The sequence below is a fragment of the Cibotium barometz genome, chromosome 29, assembly GCF_041138505.1.
Source record: "Cibotium barometz isolate CiBa-2024 chromosome 29, ASM4113850v1, whole genome shotgun sequence".
Lineage (NCBI taxonomy): Eukaryota > Viridiplantae > Streptophyta > Polypodiopsida > Cyatheales > Cibotiaceae > Cibotium > Cibotium barometz.
Window position 1 is genome coordinate 18,436,225 of NC_141074.1, and position 15,464 is coordinate 18,451,688.

Here is a 15,464-nt window from a genome sequence, read left to right on the forward strand (position 1 = left end):
CTTTTAGACCACTTGACCAGCACTTCCCAAACAATTGAAGTACAAGCACTTGGAGGCCACATGGTAAGCACCTGTCAGGTACTTTTAGTACCTAGAAAAGCATTCCAGACCACTTGACAAGCGCTTTAAGCACCTTAACAAGCACTTTAAGATTACTTGACCAGCAGTTAGCCAGCACTTTCTAGTACCTAGACAAGCACATGTTTAGTACTTTCAGACCACTTGAGAAATTCTTGTCAAGCACTTCAATACCTGGACAAGCACTTTTAGTATCTAGACAAGCACTTTCAAACCACTTGACAAGCACTTCAATACCTAGACAAGCACTTTCAAACCACTTGACAAGCACTTTTAGTGTCTAGACCAGCACTTTTAAACCACTTGACAAGCACTTCAGTACCTAGACAAGCACTTTCAGACCGTCACTTTCTTAAGAGTCCACAAAATGCAACCACAGTATAAACTAAAGAAAATGACATCAGATCGACACAAAATCGTTCCAAGGTCAAAAAAAATTTATTTGTATATATGTCAAGGAGTGTTGGAAGTTAGCCACACAATAAAGGCACGGTGCTAGTACATTAAGCTACATAGTAAGGGCATGGTGTCATGGCAGTGAGAAGGGGCTACAGGCAGTCCTCTGTACAATGGGAAAAATGCCAGCAAAAGCACTTCTAATTTGCTGTTTTACTCTTTGGACGCTTATACTTTCTTTCTTTAGGATCCAGGTTGGGGGTAATTTTCAGCAACGTGGGGGCTTCAATTTCTTTCATTTCCTCAACATTGTTCCGCACGATTCTCCAATTCGACCGTTGCAAGGCATCATCCCTGACATCAAAAGGGCACTCTCTAATAGTTTTTGCTCTGTCAGCACTTTCTGCCCACTGCAACACAAAGTCAGCCACATCCTGTTTCAGAAAATTTTCCCACTACCCCTCAGTCTGCTTCTCCACTTCAGGAAGGATCACATAGCATGCAAGATCATTAGAGTACATTTTATACAATGAGTCATCTAGCACAAGTGTATTTGTCTTATTGAATTTCGGGAAAAGATGCCAGAAGGTATCCAAGTTTTTCAAGAACGTTGGCCTAGGAGGATTATCAAAGCGCCAAGTGCAAACATGGCAAGCGGTTTGCGACAGCCATCCACTCATGTATTTCTTGGCTTGAGGCAGGCACTTATCCATGGCTATCTCCAATTCCCTGCCTCTGTGGGAGTGCCTCTGTGGGAGTGCCTCTGTGGAAGGTCCACACAAATACCTCTGCAACCTGACTCAACACAAGTAAGAACACCTCTACATCCTAAGTCTCTCCATCTCTACATAGGCCGAATAGGTGCCTTCGTTGCATAGCCACAAATCCCTCTTCTCTGCTAAGACCAATTTAGCAGAACCAACCTTTGCTTCAACAATATGGACCTGCCCATCAAAATCTTTAGCAATTCTACCTAACCATTCTATGTATAAGGACTAGGATGCAACCTCAGTCGGTTTTGCAAGTGTGATTAGACACTGTCAAGGTGTAGGAGTCAATAGCATGCTCTGTTTGTCCATATAAGATAGAAACACCGTAATCGGACATGAACTTGCTCACTTTGCGATTCAAACCTCCCCGTTGAGCCTTTACATTCTCCAAGACCATACCACCCACCACAGCCCATGCAATCTTGTGACTTTTGGGTTGAGCTTTAGCAGCTGCACAATTCTCAAAGGCAAACCCCCTAGCAAACTTTGTCATTAGTTCCCCATTAGAGGGGGCAACTTGGTACGCTTTCTGATACAAAAGACGGCAAGCGTCGTATAGGTGATCCTACATCATATGCAGGAAGACCTTTGTCTTCTTCTTTTCGAGAACTTTGAAGACAGTCAGCCACTCCTCAGGTGGCAAATCCTGGACAGTAAGGTCTTTGGGCAGCTTGCCCTCCATGCTCAAGCCGTACTCAGCATGCAACTCAGCGGGGGGCTGAGTAGCAAAAATTGGGAGAGCTTGGGGTACTCAGATGATGCTGTCAATAAGAGAACAAGCAAATGTTAGTTCTCAAGGGGAGCATGCATTGACAGGGAAACAATGTGCAAACAAAAGCCAATGGAGGAGATGTGTAAGAAGGATATGTGCATGCAGCAGGCAGACATGGAAAAGGAGCACAATACCTTTCCAAGCGGACTTTTCAGTTGGGGGGCCGCATGTTGTCTGGGAAGCTTCACCTTGCTCTGGCATTGGTGAAGGGGTCTGCACGACTGAGTGAGCATCCGGAAAGGGTCTCTTGCACCTCCTAGGGGGGGTGTTCTTCTTGGGGGTGGGATCACTCATCTCTGCACACACGGCTGTGAAACGGTGAAACCGTGAGTGATGCGAGGTAGCAGAGGGATCAATGGGCAGGAAGCTCGCTTGGTGAGAGGGAATGCAGGAACGGAGCAGAGGGAGAAGAGGAGTAGAGGGAGAAGGGCGCGCGCGACAGGCCAAATCAATGCATGCTTTAAAGAGGTTGGCCCAATCCTTGCATGCTTTAATTTTATGATGGTCCACTATTTTCCATATTACTAATTTTAAAAACACTAAACTTCCCTCCTTTTAGGGGCTATTGGTGGTACCACCAAAAGGTGGAAAAAGTGGTACCACCTATACATTCTTTCACCCCTTTGGCTTAACCAATGCACCTGCAACATTCCAAAACGATTGATAAACACAGCCTTTAAAGAATATCTAAGGGAATTTTGTGAAGCCTTCTTAGATGATCTTTGTGTTTATTCCTCTTGGGACGAGCACTTGATGTGTTTACGAAAGGTGTACATTATATCGCATCTCCTTGAATCCTTTCAAATGCTAATTCTGGGTTAAACACGGAGTTATTCTAGGGCATATAGTGTCCAAAAATGGGATTTCCATCGACGAAAGTAAAATCAAGTCATTCTCTGGAATTGCCCCCACCCACCAACTATAAGGGAGTCCAACGCTTTATGGGCCATGTTGGTTATTATCGAAGGTTTATTTTATTCTTCGCTGAGATAGCTCCACCATTGTACAAGCTTCTCATCGAGTTTATTTGGACCGAAGATTATGACCGTGCATATGAGTTATTAAAGAAGGCCCTAGTGAATGCTCCAATCTTGCGAATGCCTAACTGGGATTTAATCATCCATGTGCATATTGATGCATCAAACTTTGCTATTGGGTGTGTACTAACTCAACCTGGAGAACATAAACTAGACTACCCCATTAGCTTTGCCAGTCGTCCGCCAGTTGAACGATGCTGAAACAAACTACACCACTACGGAGCGAGAAGGGTTGGCAATGATATATGCAGTAAAGAAATTTCGTTTATTACCTTCTTGCCACCAAGTTTGTTTTCTATGTGCATCATCAAGCATTGTTGTGTGAATAAACCATGCTCCATAGGAAGAATCACACGATGGTTGTTGATTCTTCTTGAGTTTGATTTCACTGTTGTTGTGAGACCTGGCAAAAAACATGTCATGGCTGATCATTTGTCTCGCATACCTAATGGTGAAGCTCCTACGGGAGTTGATGATGACCTACCTGACACTTCCTTGTTCATGGTGGAGACAATGCCTGAATGGAGTGAGAAGATTGTTAACTTCTTGGTTAATCGTTTTCCACCCAAAGAGCTTCGTAAAGATCTAGCTCAAAAGCTGATCAAGGAATGTGAACCCTATTGCCTAATGGCCAGGACTCTTTATAAAAGAGGAAAGGATGACGTTCTTAGGCGTTGTGCCCGAGAGGATGAGTATCTATATATTTTGCAAGAGGCACATATGGGCGTAGCCGGTGGTCACTTTTCAGGAGACTTAACTCGCGAAAGATATTGCAATCAGGGTATTGGTGGCCCACTATGTTCCAAGATGCATCACTTTTTGTGAAGGGTTGTGATGAATGCCAATGTTACAAGAAACCCCAGTGGAAAGATCAGATGCCCCTACATCCAATTAAAGTAAACTAACCATTTGAAAAGTGGGGTTTAGACTTTGTAGGTCCAATTTACCCAGCGGCCCGTAACACACAATCTCGCTATATTATTGTGGCCACTGACTATGTGACCAAATGGGCTGAAGCGAAAGCAACACATAAGGCAGATGCGAGGACAACAGCCAAGTTCCTCTTTGAAAATATAATCACACGCTTCGGTTGTCATTTTGAACTTGTGAGCGACAATGGTACGCATTTTATAAATGAAGTGATTAAGGAGCTCACAACAAATTTCATGATATCCCATTATAAATCTACTCATTATCTGCAAGCGAATGGCCAAGCCGAGAGTACCAACAAGACCTTAATCTCTATTCTGACAAAGATAGTTGAGGCTCATCGCACGGATTGGGATCTAAAGCTTACGTCAGCTTTATGGGCCTATCGTACTGCGTACAAAGTGGCTATTAATTGCACACCATTCAAGATGGTATATGGCCAAGAAGCAGTAATGCCATGGAAATTTGTCATTCCTAGTCTTCGTGTTACTACTCAAGAGGGCTGGGATGGTAATCCCTTAGTAGAGCGTTTGTATATCCTTGAGCAGTTAGACGAAGAAAGACAATTGGCGGTGTACAATGCCCTTATAGAGAAGGATAGAAGGAAGAAATGGTTTGATCGCCAATGTGCGCTCTTGTCGCACGTGTCGGAGCTAGGGACTTACCAAGCACCGTGTGCGAGCCACGAATGGCTACAAGCGCACAACCAGGAAACCAGCAAGCTCAAAACAGGGAGAAATGGTGTGTCATTCACTGCTCAGACCGCCGTCGTGGAGGATTCTCATGCCACGATGAAGAAGGAGCCGCCGTCGTCGCTCTACCGCCTCGCCGCCGCCGTGCCGCCACGCAATGCTCGATCGCTACACTCTCTCTCTCTCTCTCTCTCTCACACACACACACACACACACACACACACACACTCGAGAAGGATATGGAGAAGATGAAGCAAGAGCACTCCTTGTATTCAACACTCAGAGAATGAGAGGTTTTAGGAAACATTTGACTTTTATATGTGACTTGGCCGTTTACACATGGACGCCCACACATGGCCGGTCGATCCTAACCCTTATCCTGATGAAATTCGAGGTGCGCCTCTCATTGGCGATCACCCAATCCCCTTACCCTTTACATGTGGTGCCAACAAGCCCGGCCCATGACTCAGAATACGTAAAATAATTATATGACGTAAAAAGGAATACATCTCAATGTCCACCATAGGTTAACACCTACCTTCAAGAGGTAGAAGAGGATTTTTTGATTGAGTTTTTCCAAGATAGCTATATCCTGGCAGCGCATGCACATCACGTGATTGTCATGGACAAAGACATGCAATCACTTCGGCGAGTGTGCTATAGATATGATGGACTCTTGTCTCCTCTCCCTATTCTTGATTCACGAATGAGAAATATCCTAGAGATCCCTCCCCTCAAAAGAGAGAGGGATGGAGTGAGAGTAGAAGAAGTGGCCCATGAGCGGGACACTCATTTTGGATCAAAAGTGAGGGGTAGACCTGCACAGAGAGAACATATGGTTGAACAGTAAGCATGACAAGCAGCTAATGAACACGAAGCATTATGCCACTGGGCTCAAAGGGAACAATTATTCGATGACTTAGATGCACAGAACCAAGAGGCGTTGTGATTTCTGGGCCCCAATTTTAATGTTCATTTATATGTTATGTAAGAAACCAGAATTTTTGCATTTTCTTCGGATGATGTAAGAGTTTTGCAAAACTATTGACATGAGGTTACAGACTCGATCTTGCTACTTGTTCTTTCGTAAGTGCTTCTTATTTTAGTTAGAGAGAGACATTTGTACAATCTTAACTTCTTTTGATGCTGCAGGATTGATATGTTTCTTTTCTTACAGAATGATTGTATGAAATCTACCATTTCTAGTGCAGAGTCATGTGCTTCTGCTGGACCCACTGCTGGCGACACGACTCCATGATCAAAATATCACTTTTTGAATATCTTGAATTCATTCCCTACTGATATGGATCCCTTCCATGTGGTTTTGTTGGCTTATTAGAGCTTGGTATTTTGTTACCTTCGTGCCAAAGTCTGTTATTTTGCCAACTCAATGGTAGGCTACCACAGACATGTCCAATTGTAATTGTTTCTGTTAGAAATATTGGCAACTCCAACCTGTTAAAACTTTTAAAAAAATAAGGAATATTTAATGAGCTTATTTTTCAGGTTTGTTAAGAAAATGTTGAATGTCTGGGAGTCTTTGACTCAAGACAATTTTTTGGATATATAAATGAGTACAATAGAAGTTCCAATACAACCCAACTCCCACTCATGTGGACGGAGAATCTGTCTAAATGCAAAATTGCTCCTACATAGGACTTTTCAGCTAGAAGACAATGTAGGTCCTATTAAATTAGTATTTGTTTTCTTATATATTTTGCATTAAATGCTTATCCAACTTTATATTGTTCATGTAGAGTCCACAGTTGGGATCCTATACAAGTTTCGATGTTAGACAATTTTGGGCGGATGTAATCGATTGCCTTGTTGCGAATTGCCATTCCTCGAGCTCTTGGGGCTCCCATTCCTCCCATTCAACCACTGGCACAACAATCGACATAACAATCTGAAGCGCCCTCCCAATCTCCCACATCTGAAGGCACCTCTTGACAATCTCTTACAGAAGATCCCACCTGATCTCCCACCTCCAAGTCTACCCACAGCCCCCTCTGAAGATCATTGAAATGTAACTTTGTTGTAAATCATTTTTTGAATATACAGACAAGCGAGTTTTCATATACAAATGAGTTAGTTTTTGTATAATTTTTCAACTTCATAAATATGATGTTTGTTGGAACGATGATTTGAAAAGTATTTATAATTTAATCAAGATGGAAATTGATCTCAAATTTATAAACATATAATGTAAGATAGTAACAACACTTTTGTTTGCGACATTGTGGCTTGGAGACACTAGAACGGGTCGAAAGCATTTTTTTGTGCTTATTGGGGGGTTCTATTGAAGTAGGTTTTGGATCACTGCACTTTGTTTCTTCATGGCTTGCTACTTCACATTCTCAAGACTTTCAATTTGGTCTTAGGGGGTGTTAAAGCCAATGTAACACCATGATGTGTAGCAACCTGCTGTGAAAAATCCACTCCAACATGCACTTAAGTCAGTCGTTCAAGAACCTGCCCATCCTTGACTAATATTGTAATATAAAAATCTTAAGATTCCAACAAACATGATAAAGTAAGCACGTACACACAATAACTAAAATCGAGAGTATTGTATTCTAAAAATCCTTTCTTCTATGCACTCAACTATCGTGTGTAATGTAAAGCTTGAATAGCTAAATTTAGACTACCTTTGAGACTATGCGGGGAAGGTTGCTTCTTGACTTTAGAAGTCCTTATTGTTGTTGTTGCTGAAACATAAAAACACAAACAAACATTTAGTTCAAGAAAAAGAGAGCATATTAGAGTGAAACAGACATGCACAATATGTGTGAGAGAGAAACCTACACACCCGTCCTTGATTATGCCCTCCATGATGTAATGTAAAATATTATTTGAAGTTGAATCCATTGGTTCTGCTCATTGACTGTATTGGAGACAATTATTGAATGCATTGTTGTTCTAGGTCTCCTTGGCCTTTGAATTGTTTCATCAATATCCTCAAATGGGATAAGCCTGATATGATATGAATGCCCGACATGATACGAAAGCGATGGGTTGTAGCCATTTCTGTGAAAATATATCAAAGAGAGAAGAAGAACAAGTTGATGAGTAGAGCAGACGTGAAGAAGAAGACCAAAAAAGCGGGAGAGCATTCAATTTTTTCCCTCCTCTATAATACTAAAGAAGATATGCTCTGTAAGATATGCCTTGTACTTTGTCAGGTATCTTCATTGTCATTGGCAGTCATTTTCTCCAAAAAGGTATTACTTTTTGTATGAATACGGTGGTTTTTGAATATATTATAAATTTTTTAATGTATTTTTATATGCATTTAGCTATTTTCCAATGTTACGTTGGCCTCTTGTTGATTGGTGGGACTAGTTTCTCTCTCTTCTAAAAGGCCAACCTTGCTAAATACCTTAGCCCCTCAATTTGTCCAATAAGTCATCAACTCTAGGGATAGGGTATCTATTCTACACCGTAATCTTGTTTAGGGCTCTATAGTCAACACACATAGGATAAGTTTCATTTTTCTTCTTGATCAAAAGTGTTGGTGGTGCACCATAAGGTGAGTTACTTGATATAAGCAACCCTCTTTCTCATGAATCTCCATTTGATACCACAAATGATAATATATTTACTATATACATGCCTCGATCGTACGATGTCATAGTTAGCTCCATCGTAGCACTTATCACTCATAATTGTCAACATGTTAATATATTTGCTATATACATGCCTCGATCGTACGATGTCATAGTTAGCTCCATCGTAGCACTTATCACTCATAATTGTCAACATGCCTCGATCGTACGATGTCATAGTTAGCTCCATAGTTAGCTCCATCGTAGCACTTATCACTCATAATTGTCAACATGTTAATTAAACAATCAATTGGACTCCTCACAATCAATCCCAACATGTCAATATAAGTAGGCACAAACATAAACACCACTAACACTAGCTCAATATATAACACGGAATCACCCGCAATATCAGTAACACTAGCATGGCCCCAAATATGCATACACTAATAGTCCTAGCCCGTTAGTATTTAATATGGCATCACTCCTCACAATCAATCCCAACATGTCAATATAAGTAGGCACAAACATAAACACCACTAACACTAGCTCAATATATAACACGGAATCACCCGCAATATCAGTAACACTAGCATGGCCCCAAATATGCATACACTAATAGTCCTAGCCCGTTAGTATTTAATATGGCATCACCCATGATATCAACTACCAACATGGTGCAATGATATCTCTTAGGTGTCCTTAATCTCCCATGGAAGAATTAGCTAGCAAACACTTTTAGTTTAAATTAAAGCCTCTGGGAGTCAAAATATGAATAATACCAATGGAAAAAGGCGTTACTATGAATGCTACTAATGGACAAAGGTCTTACTATTTTTATCTCATTGGAATGCTCATCACCATTGGTGATAATCTCACATTACCTATCCCATCATGAAGGACTTACTTTATCTCAATGCAATGTTCACCATTAGTGATAATCTCGCATTAACTATCCTTAGAGAGATGATCAACAATCATCTCCCTCTTTCTCTCTTCTCTCTCTCTCTCTCTCTCTTTCTCTCTCCCCCCCCCAGCCCAAAAAAAAAAACATACACCCCCCCACACCTCTCTCTCTCTTTCTCTCTCCCCCCTCCACTGCCACCTCTCTCTCCACATCTTTCTCTCTCTCTCTCACTCCCCACCTCCATCTTTACGTCAAAAGCATCATATATTAGATGAAACCTGATTGAGTTTCAAAACCATCATATTATTATATTTTAACTTCTACGTGCCTTGAAGCAGTTCGAAACCGTAACATCAACTCCAAATGGTGGGCGTTGTGTCTGGACAGAGGGTGGCCTTTGGTCGGGGACGGGCACGCCGCACATGGAAGGTAAGCCTCCTCACTGCACAGTATCCTACCTTTCTGGTCTTGTTAAATCTTCATAAGAAGATTTGTGACCCACCAACTTTTACACTTCTGAGCATGCCATACCATCACAGACAGTGTGATTTCATTCACACATACATACCCCCATGTCACATATACTTACACATCCAAACATGCCGTCAGGGACTGTATAACATTGTGATATGCCCTCATTGATACGTACACATCTAACCATGCCATCAAGGATCGAACTGGTAGGAGTGACATTATGTGATTCTACTTTCACATCCATATCCTCATGCTCCTACATGCCATTAAGGGATCAAACTGGAGGGAGCGCCACTGTTTGATGGTACTTCACATCAATATCATCATGCCATGGATACTTACACATCCATCCAGACATGCCATCAGAGATCAAACTGGTACAATTTGAGACATGTTATCAGGTATTGAACTCGCAAGAGTGATATCATATGATTGTACTTTCACATCCACAACCTCATGCCATGGATACTTACACATCATTACATGCCATCAAGGGATGGAACTGGTGGGAGCGACATCATGGGATTTTACTTTCACATCGGTATCCTCATGCCATTGGCACTCACACATCTAGACATGCCATCGAGTGAACAAAATGGCGGAAGTGTCGCTACCTATTACAATACAGCAGTTACCATTGTACTTTTAGCCGGATGTGAACAGCAAGGGTTGTCTGGCTAGACAAGGCTCTTCAAGCTGTGAACTCCATGAACCAACATAGGTTCTCTATTTCCTTCAGCAGTTTATACTGCCTTCTACAGACCTGCATCCTCAAAAAAGACTTGGTAGCAGGCAGGGAAGTATGCACTCTTATCATCAAACACGGGATTGAGTTGAGTACCTTCATAGGAAGCCATCTGATCCGAATGTTTGCGATATGTGGTAGCTTGAGTGAAGCGACTCAAGTGTTTGACAAAATACATAGACCAAATGTGTTTAGCTGGTGTGCAATCATTTCAGCACACAGCAAGGCTCGACGCAGTGAGCAAGCTATTCATCTTTATCATCAAATGCAGCAATTGGGTGTAAAGCCAGATGGACATGTTTTTGCTGCTGTCCTTCAAGCATGTGCTGGTGCAGCAACCCTCACACATGGCAAGCTGATACACATGCAAATTGTGGAAAGTGATTTTCAGGCAGATGAATATATAGGCAGCACTCTTATGGATATGTATTCTCAATGTGGGAGCCTGGTGGATGCACGCAAAGTGTTTGATAATTTGCTGCAGCGAGGTGTGGTGACATGGAGCGCAATGATTGCCGAATATGCTCACCATGGGGATGGGTGGGAAGCACTGGACCTTTTCAAGCAAATGCAACAGGTGAGCATAAAACCCGACTCTGTCACATTTGCAAGCACCTTGAAAGCATGTTCTAGTATTGAAGCTCTGGTTCAAGGGAATCTAATCTATGCCCATGCTGTTGAAAGGGGCTATGATGTCTATGTTATCATTGGGAACACCCTCATTGACATGTATGCCAAATGTGGAAGTTTGAAGGATGCTCAAAGAGTGTTTGGCAAGGTCCCAAACCAAGATGTCGTGACATGGAGTGTAATGATTACTGGGTATGCCCAACACAGTTGCCCGCAGCAAGCTCTTCAACATTTTCAACAGATGCAATGGGCAGGTGTCAACCCAAATGAAGCTACCTTTGTTTGCATTCTAGGAGTATGTTCGAGCATAGCAGCCGTTGATGAGGGCAAACTGATTCACACCCATGCCATTGAGAATGGTTGTGAGCTAGATGTGAATGTGGGAAGTGCCCTGGTTGGCATGTATGCAAAATGTGGGGACCTTCTGGATGCCCGGAATGTATTTGAGGAGTTACCATACCGGACAATAGTTACATGGAGTGCAATGATTGAAGGGCTTGCACAGCATAGTCAGTATAAGCTGGCTCTAGAACTGTTTGAGGACATGCAAGGAGAAGGCTTGAAGCCAGATGAGGGGACATTCATTTCTCTCCTCTCTGCATGTGGCCATGCAGGCCTAAAAGAGAGAGGCTGCCATGTCTTTGAGCTGGTCACGCAGCATCATGGCATTACTCCAACACTTGATCTCTATAACTGCATGGTGGACATCCTAGGTCGTGCTGGCTGCCTGGATGAGGCAGAAGATTTACTTTTAACTTTAAAAACAGACTTTAATTTGGTGGGCTGGTTAACTTTGCTTAGTCATTGCCGAAATCGAGGCAATGTTGTGCTAGGAAGGCGATGCTTTGCTCGCATTGTTCACATGGATTGCATCCATGCTGCTGCATATGTCCTTATGTCAAGCATTTATGCCCATGCTAACATGTGGGAGGATGTGCAGAAGCTAGAGGATTCTAGGAAGAATTCTTGTGCATGGAAGAAGCCAGGAAATGATTTGATTGAAGTTGGCGGCAAGGTTTTTGATTCTGTTGTGGGAGCCACAAGCCACCCTCAGAATCATCAGGTCAATGCAAAGTTGGACAGGTTACATGTGCAACTAAAAGAGACGGACCTAAAGCCAGTACAATCGGCTCATGATGATTATGAGAAGTAATGCTCATGATGATTATGAGGTACTTATGGTGGGTAGAGAAGTAATGCATCAACATTCAGGCTTCCAAAGACAGCTATAGAGGAAATCTTTTCATTGTGCCAGTAGACAAGGGTCCTTCAGCCCTGACTCCTATCTACCTTATGTAATCATGGCTACACATATCTGACTGAACAAGGAGCCCATGCAGTAGCTAGTAGCTGGGAGTGCATTCAAGGGGATTCCATAACCGATGAGGGGCGGCAGCAGGCAGTGTTCGTCAAGCAAACAACCAAGCTGAAAACACAAACAAGACTTTGTGCACCATTCTCACCAAGACTGTAGAGACATATAAAGGAATGATTTTCTTTTTGAGGACAGCCTTCTGGTCTTCAGCGTTTTTGACCTATTCTGGCTCTTAGACAAGCCTAACCTTCTTATCATGGCCAAACCCATGTGAGGGCAAAAGGACAAAAGGACCAGATGTGCGAGAGATCAGAGCAAATCAACACAGCATGAAATGGATGAATGAGTGTATGTATAATGGTGAATGAAATCCAATACAAGAGGCCCTCTGAAGTGAGGTGACTCTGAGTAATAGACCATCGAAGAAGCAAAGATGCGGTCGGAGCTGAAGCATGGTCGGAGAGCCTTGGTCGGAGCTGAAGCATGGTCGGTGATGAAGGCTCTCGTGGATGTAATGTGAAGGCTCTCCGAAGGTGAGGTTATGCAGACAAACACAAATCTGTAGATGAGTGGATTGCAGGAGAAATACAGATCTGAGGAGCAGAGGGCTGCTGTTCCAGGCAGATGGTGTGTTGCCGTCATGAGGTAGGTGTCAGATGAGGTGAGCAGAGATGGGCTGCTGTCTTGAATGGTAGATGTCGTCAGAGTGATGAGCAGAGAATGGGTTGCTGTCCCGAATAGGTGGCTGTGAGACTGGCTGCTGTCCCGAGGTATGAGGCTGACAGGTACAGGTCTGCAGGTACAGCAGATGTGGGCACCGCAGGGACAGGTCAGGCTGCAGAGATCAGGTCAGGTATGGGCGCTGCAGATCAGGTCACAGGGTGCTGCAGGTACACAGACCAGGGCGCTGCTGCAGGAAGATGGAGCGCTGCCGTACAGGACCAAACAGGGCGCTGTGGTATGCTGAGGGCGCTGCCTGAAGATGAAGAAGCCCACGGGTCCTGCTGCCAAAGAACAATGATGATGATTCAGTCTGTTGCAGAGGAAGCGCCGGCTTCTGCAGAACGATGATGATGATTCAGTCTGCTGTAGAGGAAGTGCTGGCAGCAGAAGCCGACTTGTGTTGATCATATGTTGTGTCCTTTGCTGAATTGTTGAAGCGATGCGTATATATTTGATTGGGCTGCTGGTCGGCCCAAAGAGGGCTGTTGGCCAGCAGAAAGACAAAAAAAACCCTTTTTGGGATGGGTAAAATACCATTTTTGGGCATATTTTCACACTCCCCACATGGCAACTCATTGTTGTCACATGCTGCAGGCCTTTGGTGCATGTGTCATGGCTAATGAGGCAATGTAAAGGGACAAGGCTACAGGTGTACAGCCAGATAGGGATACATTAGGGTAATGTAGGTGCATGCCTATCATGGGAGGCACCTCCCTTTCATGAGCCTATAAATTCGGGGGCTACTACTCACACATTAGAGAGCTAGTGATAACTAAGTGGAGAGTATAGTACCCATACTTTGTGTACTTGCTTAGCGATCAATATACTAAGTTATCCTTTGTGGAAATACTCTCTCTTTGATCTCTTCATTGGTATTTGTCTATGTGATGCATTTGTGGTGACTTTGAGTATACTCCATTGCTCATTGGTTACACTTGATTAACATCCTAGTGGTGGCATGTGTTGCTTTAATGTTGTGAGATTGTTTATGTAATTATCTTGTGCATTGCTTGATTCATTCAATAGCTAATCTCACACCATGTCTTTTAACATGGTATCAGAGCTCCTTTCCAGGGGAGTGTAATCTTTCATGAGTTGATAGATGCATCTTTGTGATTGTGGGTAGCATTCTCTATTAACATTGAGTGATATTCTTTGTGAGTGACTCCTTGTTGCACTTGTTGTTGATTCATCACTTCATTGAGTGGCACATTGGAGTGAAGAAAAAGGTGTTGCATTTGTTGCATTTTGGGGTCGATTCATCACTTCATTGAGTGGCACATTGGAGTGAAGAGGAAGGAGTCAAAACAGTTTACACGTGTGTGTTGGTTTGTATGTGAGTATAACCTCTTTGTGGATCCTATCTTGAAATCATTATCTCATCTATTCCTCTCATTCTCTTAGTGAGTGTCACAATAAGGGATTAAGGGAGGGATTATCACTTAGTGGGGCACACCATTGTGGGTATGAATGAGCATTAGAAGAAAGGGATTCTCTATGTGAAATAATTTTTTGTGTGAAGAGCAAGTAGTGGTGGTGGTGAGAGCATTGTGAAGGGAGTTTGACTGCATCAAACATTGAAGTTGAGCTTAGAGATCCTCTTCAAGTCATCATCAACAAACCAAAGTCCTTGTTCAACACTAAACTTGATGGTGGGTAACAAGATTAATGAAGTTACTTGCTGCAGAAAGGTGCAATTTGGAGGGTCCAATCCCACTTGGGTGATTGCCCATTGCATGCATCAAACATTGAAGTTGAGCTTAGAGATCCTCTTCAAGTCATCATCAACAAACCAAAGTCCTTGTTCAACACTAAACTTGATGGTGGGTAACAAGATTAATGAAGTTACTTGCTGTTTTTTCTGAGTGACAGAAACAGTGTGCAGAAAGGTGCAATTTGGAGGGTCCAATCCCACTTGGGTGATTGCCCATTGCATGCATTACTTTGGGGCTTCTGTAGCCCATAATAAGGCGTTGGGTTTAGGGCTATGGGCTTGCAACAAAAGCCCAATAGTCGCTACCTACAAACTATTTAAACAGGCGGGTATCTCATAATTGAGAGAAGCAAAAGAAGAGCAGCATATTGGAGGCCATTATCTCGCCAAGCATTAGTAGCATTCTTGTGGGGAGCCTATAGCTCGTTATGTGGTGAAGCACTTGAGTCCAAGATCTAGTAAAATCAGTGCGTATAGCGCACGACATTCACAGTTTTCTACAAAATGGTTATGCAGAGTCTAAAGCAAGTAAGTGTTCTTTGAGAGCTTAATTAACACTTTATTAAGTGCAATTGGTGAGGAGATTGTGGGGGTTCCTCTGGTGCACACAAGGGCGATCCCCTCTAGCACGAAATCAACAAATAAACTCCACGATTCCGGAAGAATTTGGCCTCCCCAAATCTTCTCACCTTCCCCCTAGTTTATACGAGGGAAAGTTGCAAAAAAAAAAAAAAAA

General features: G+C 42.8%; 1 protein-coding gene across 2 annotated transcripts; it reads left to right on the forward strand.

Annotated features, from left to right (window-relative positions):
* Positions 1-9,344: 9,344 nt before the first annotated feature.
* LOC147621930 (pentatricopeptide repeat-containing protein At2g13600-like) lies at positions 9,345-13,808 on the forward strand. Of its 2 annotated transcripts, none has more exons than XM_086822941.1 (2): positions 9,345-9,556; positions 9,667-13,808. In XM_086822941.1, the coding sequence occupies exon 2, from the start codon at positions 10,309-10,311 to the stop codon at positions 12,127-12,129; it is 1,821 nt and encodes a 606-aa protein (XP_086679067.1). In that variant the 5' UTR covers positions 9,345-9,556; positions 9,667-10,308; the 3' UTR covers positions 12,130-13,808. The 2 variants fall into 2 exon arrangements, with proteins under 2 accessions (XP_086679067.1, XP_086679069.1); XM_086822943.1 differs by having other exon boundaries at positions 9,737-13,808.
* The last annotated feature ends 1,656 nt before the right edge of the window (positions 13,809-15,464 follow it).

Bases quoted from the DNA above. Each gene is read 5' to 3' on its own strand.
- LOC147621930 (XM_086822941.1), top strand. From the start codon at position 10,309: ATGAACCAACATAGGTTCTCTATTTCCTTCAGCAGTTTATACTGCCTT.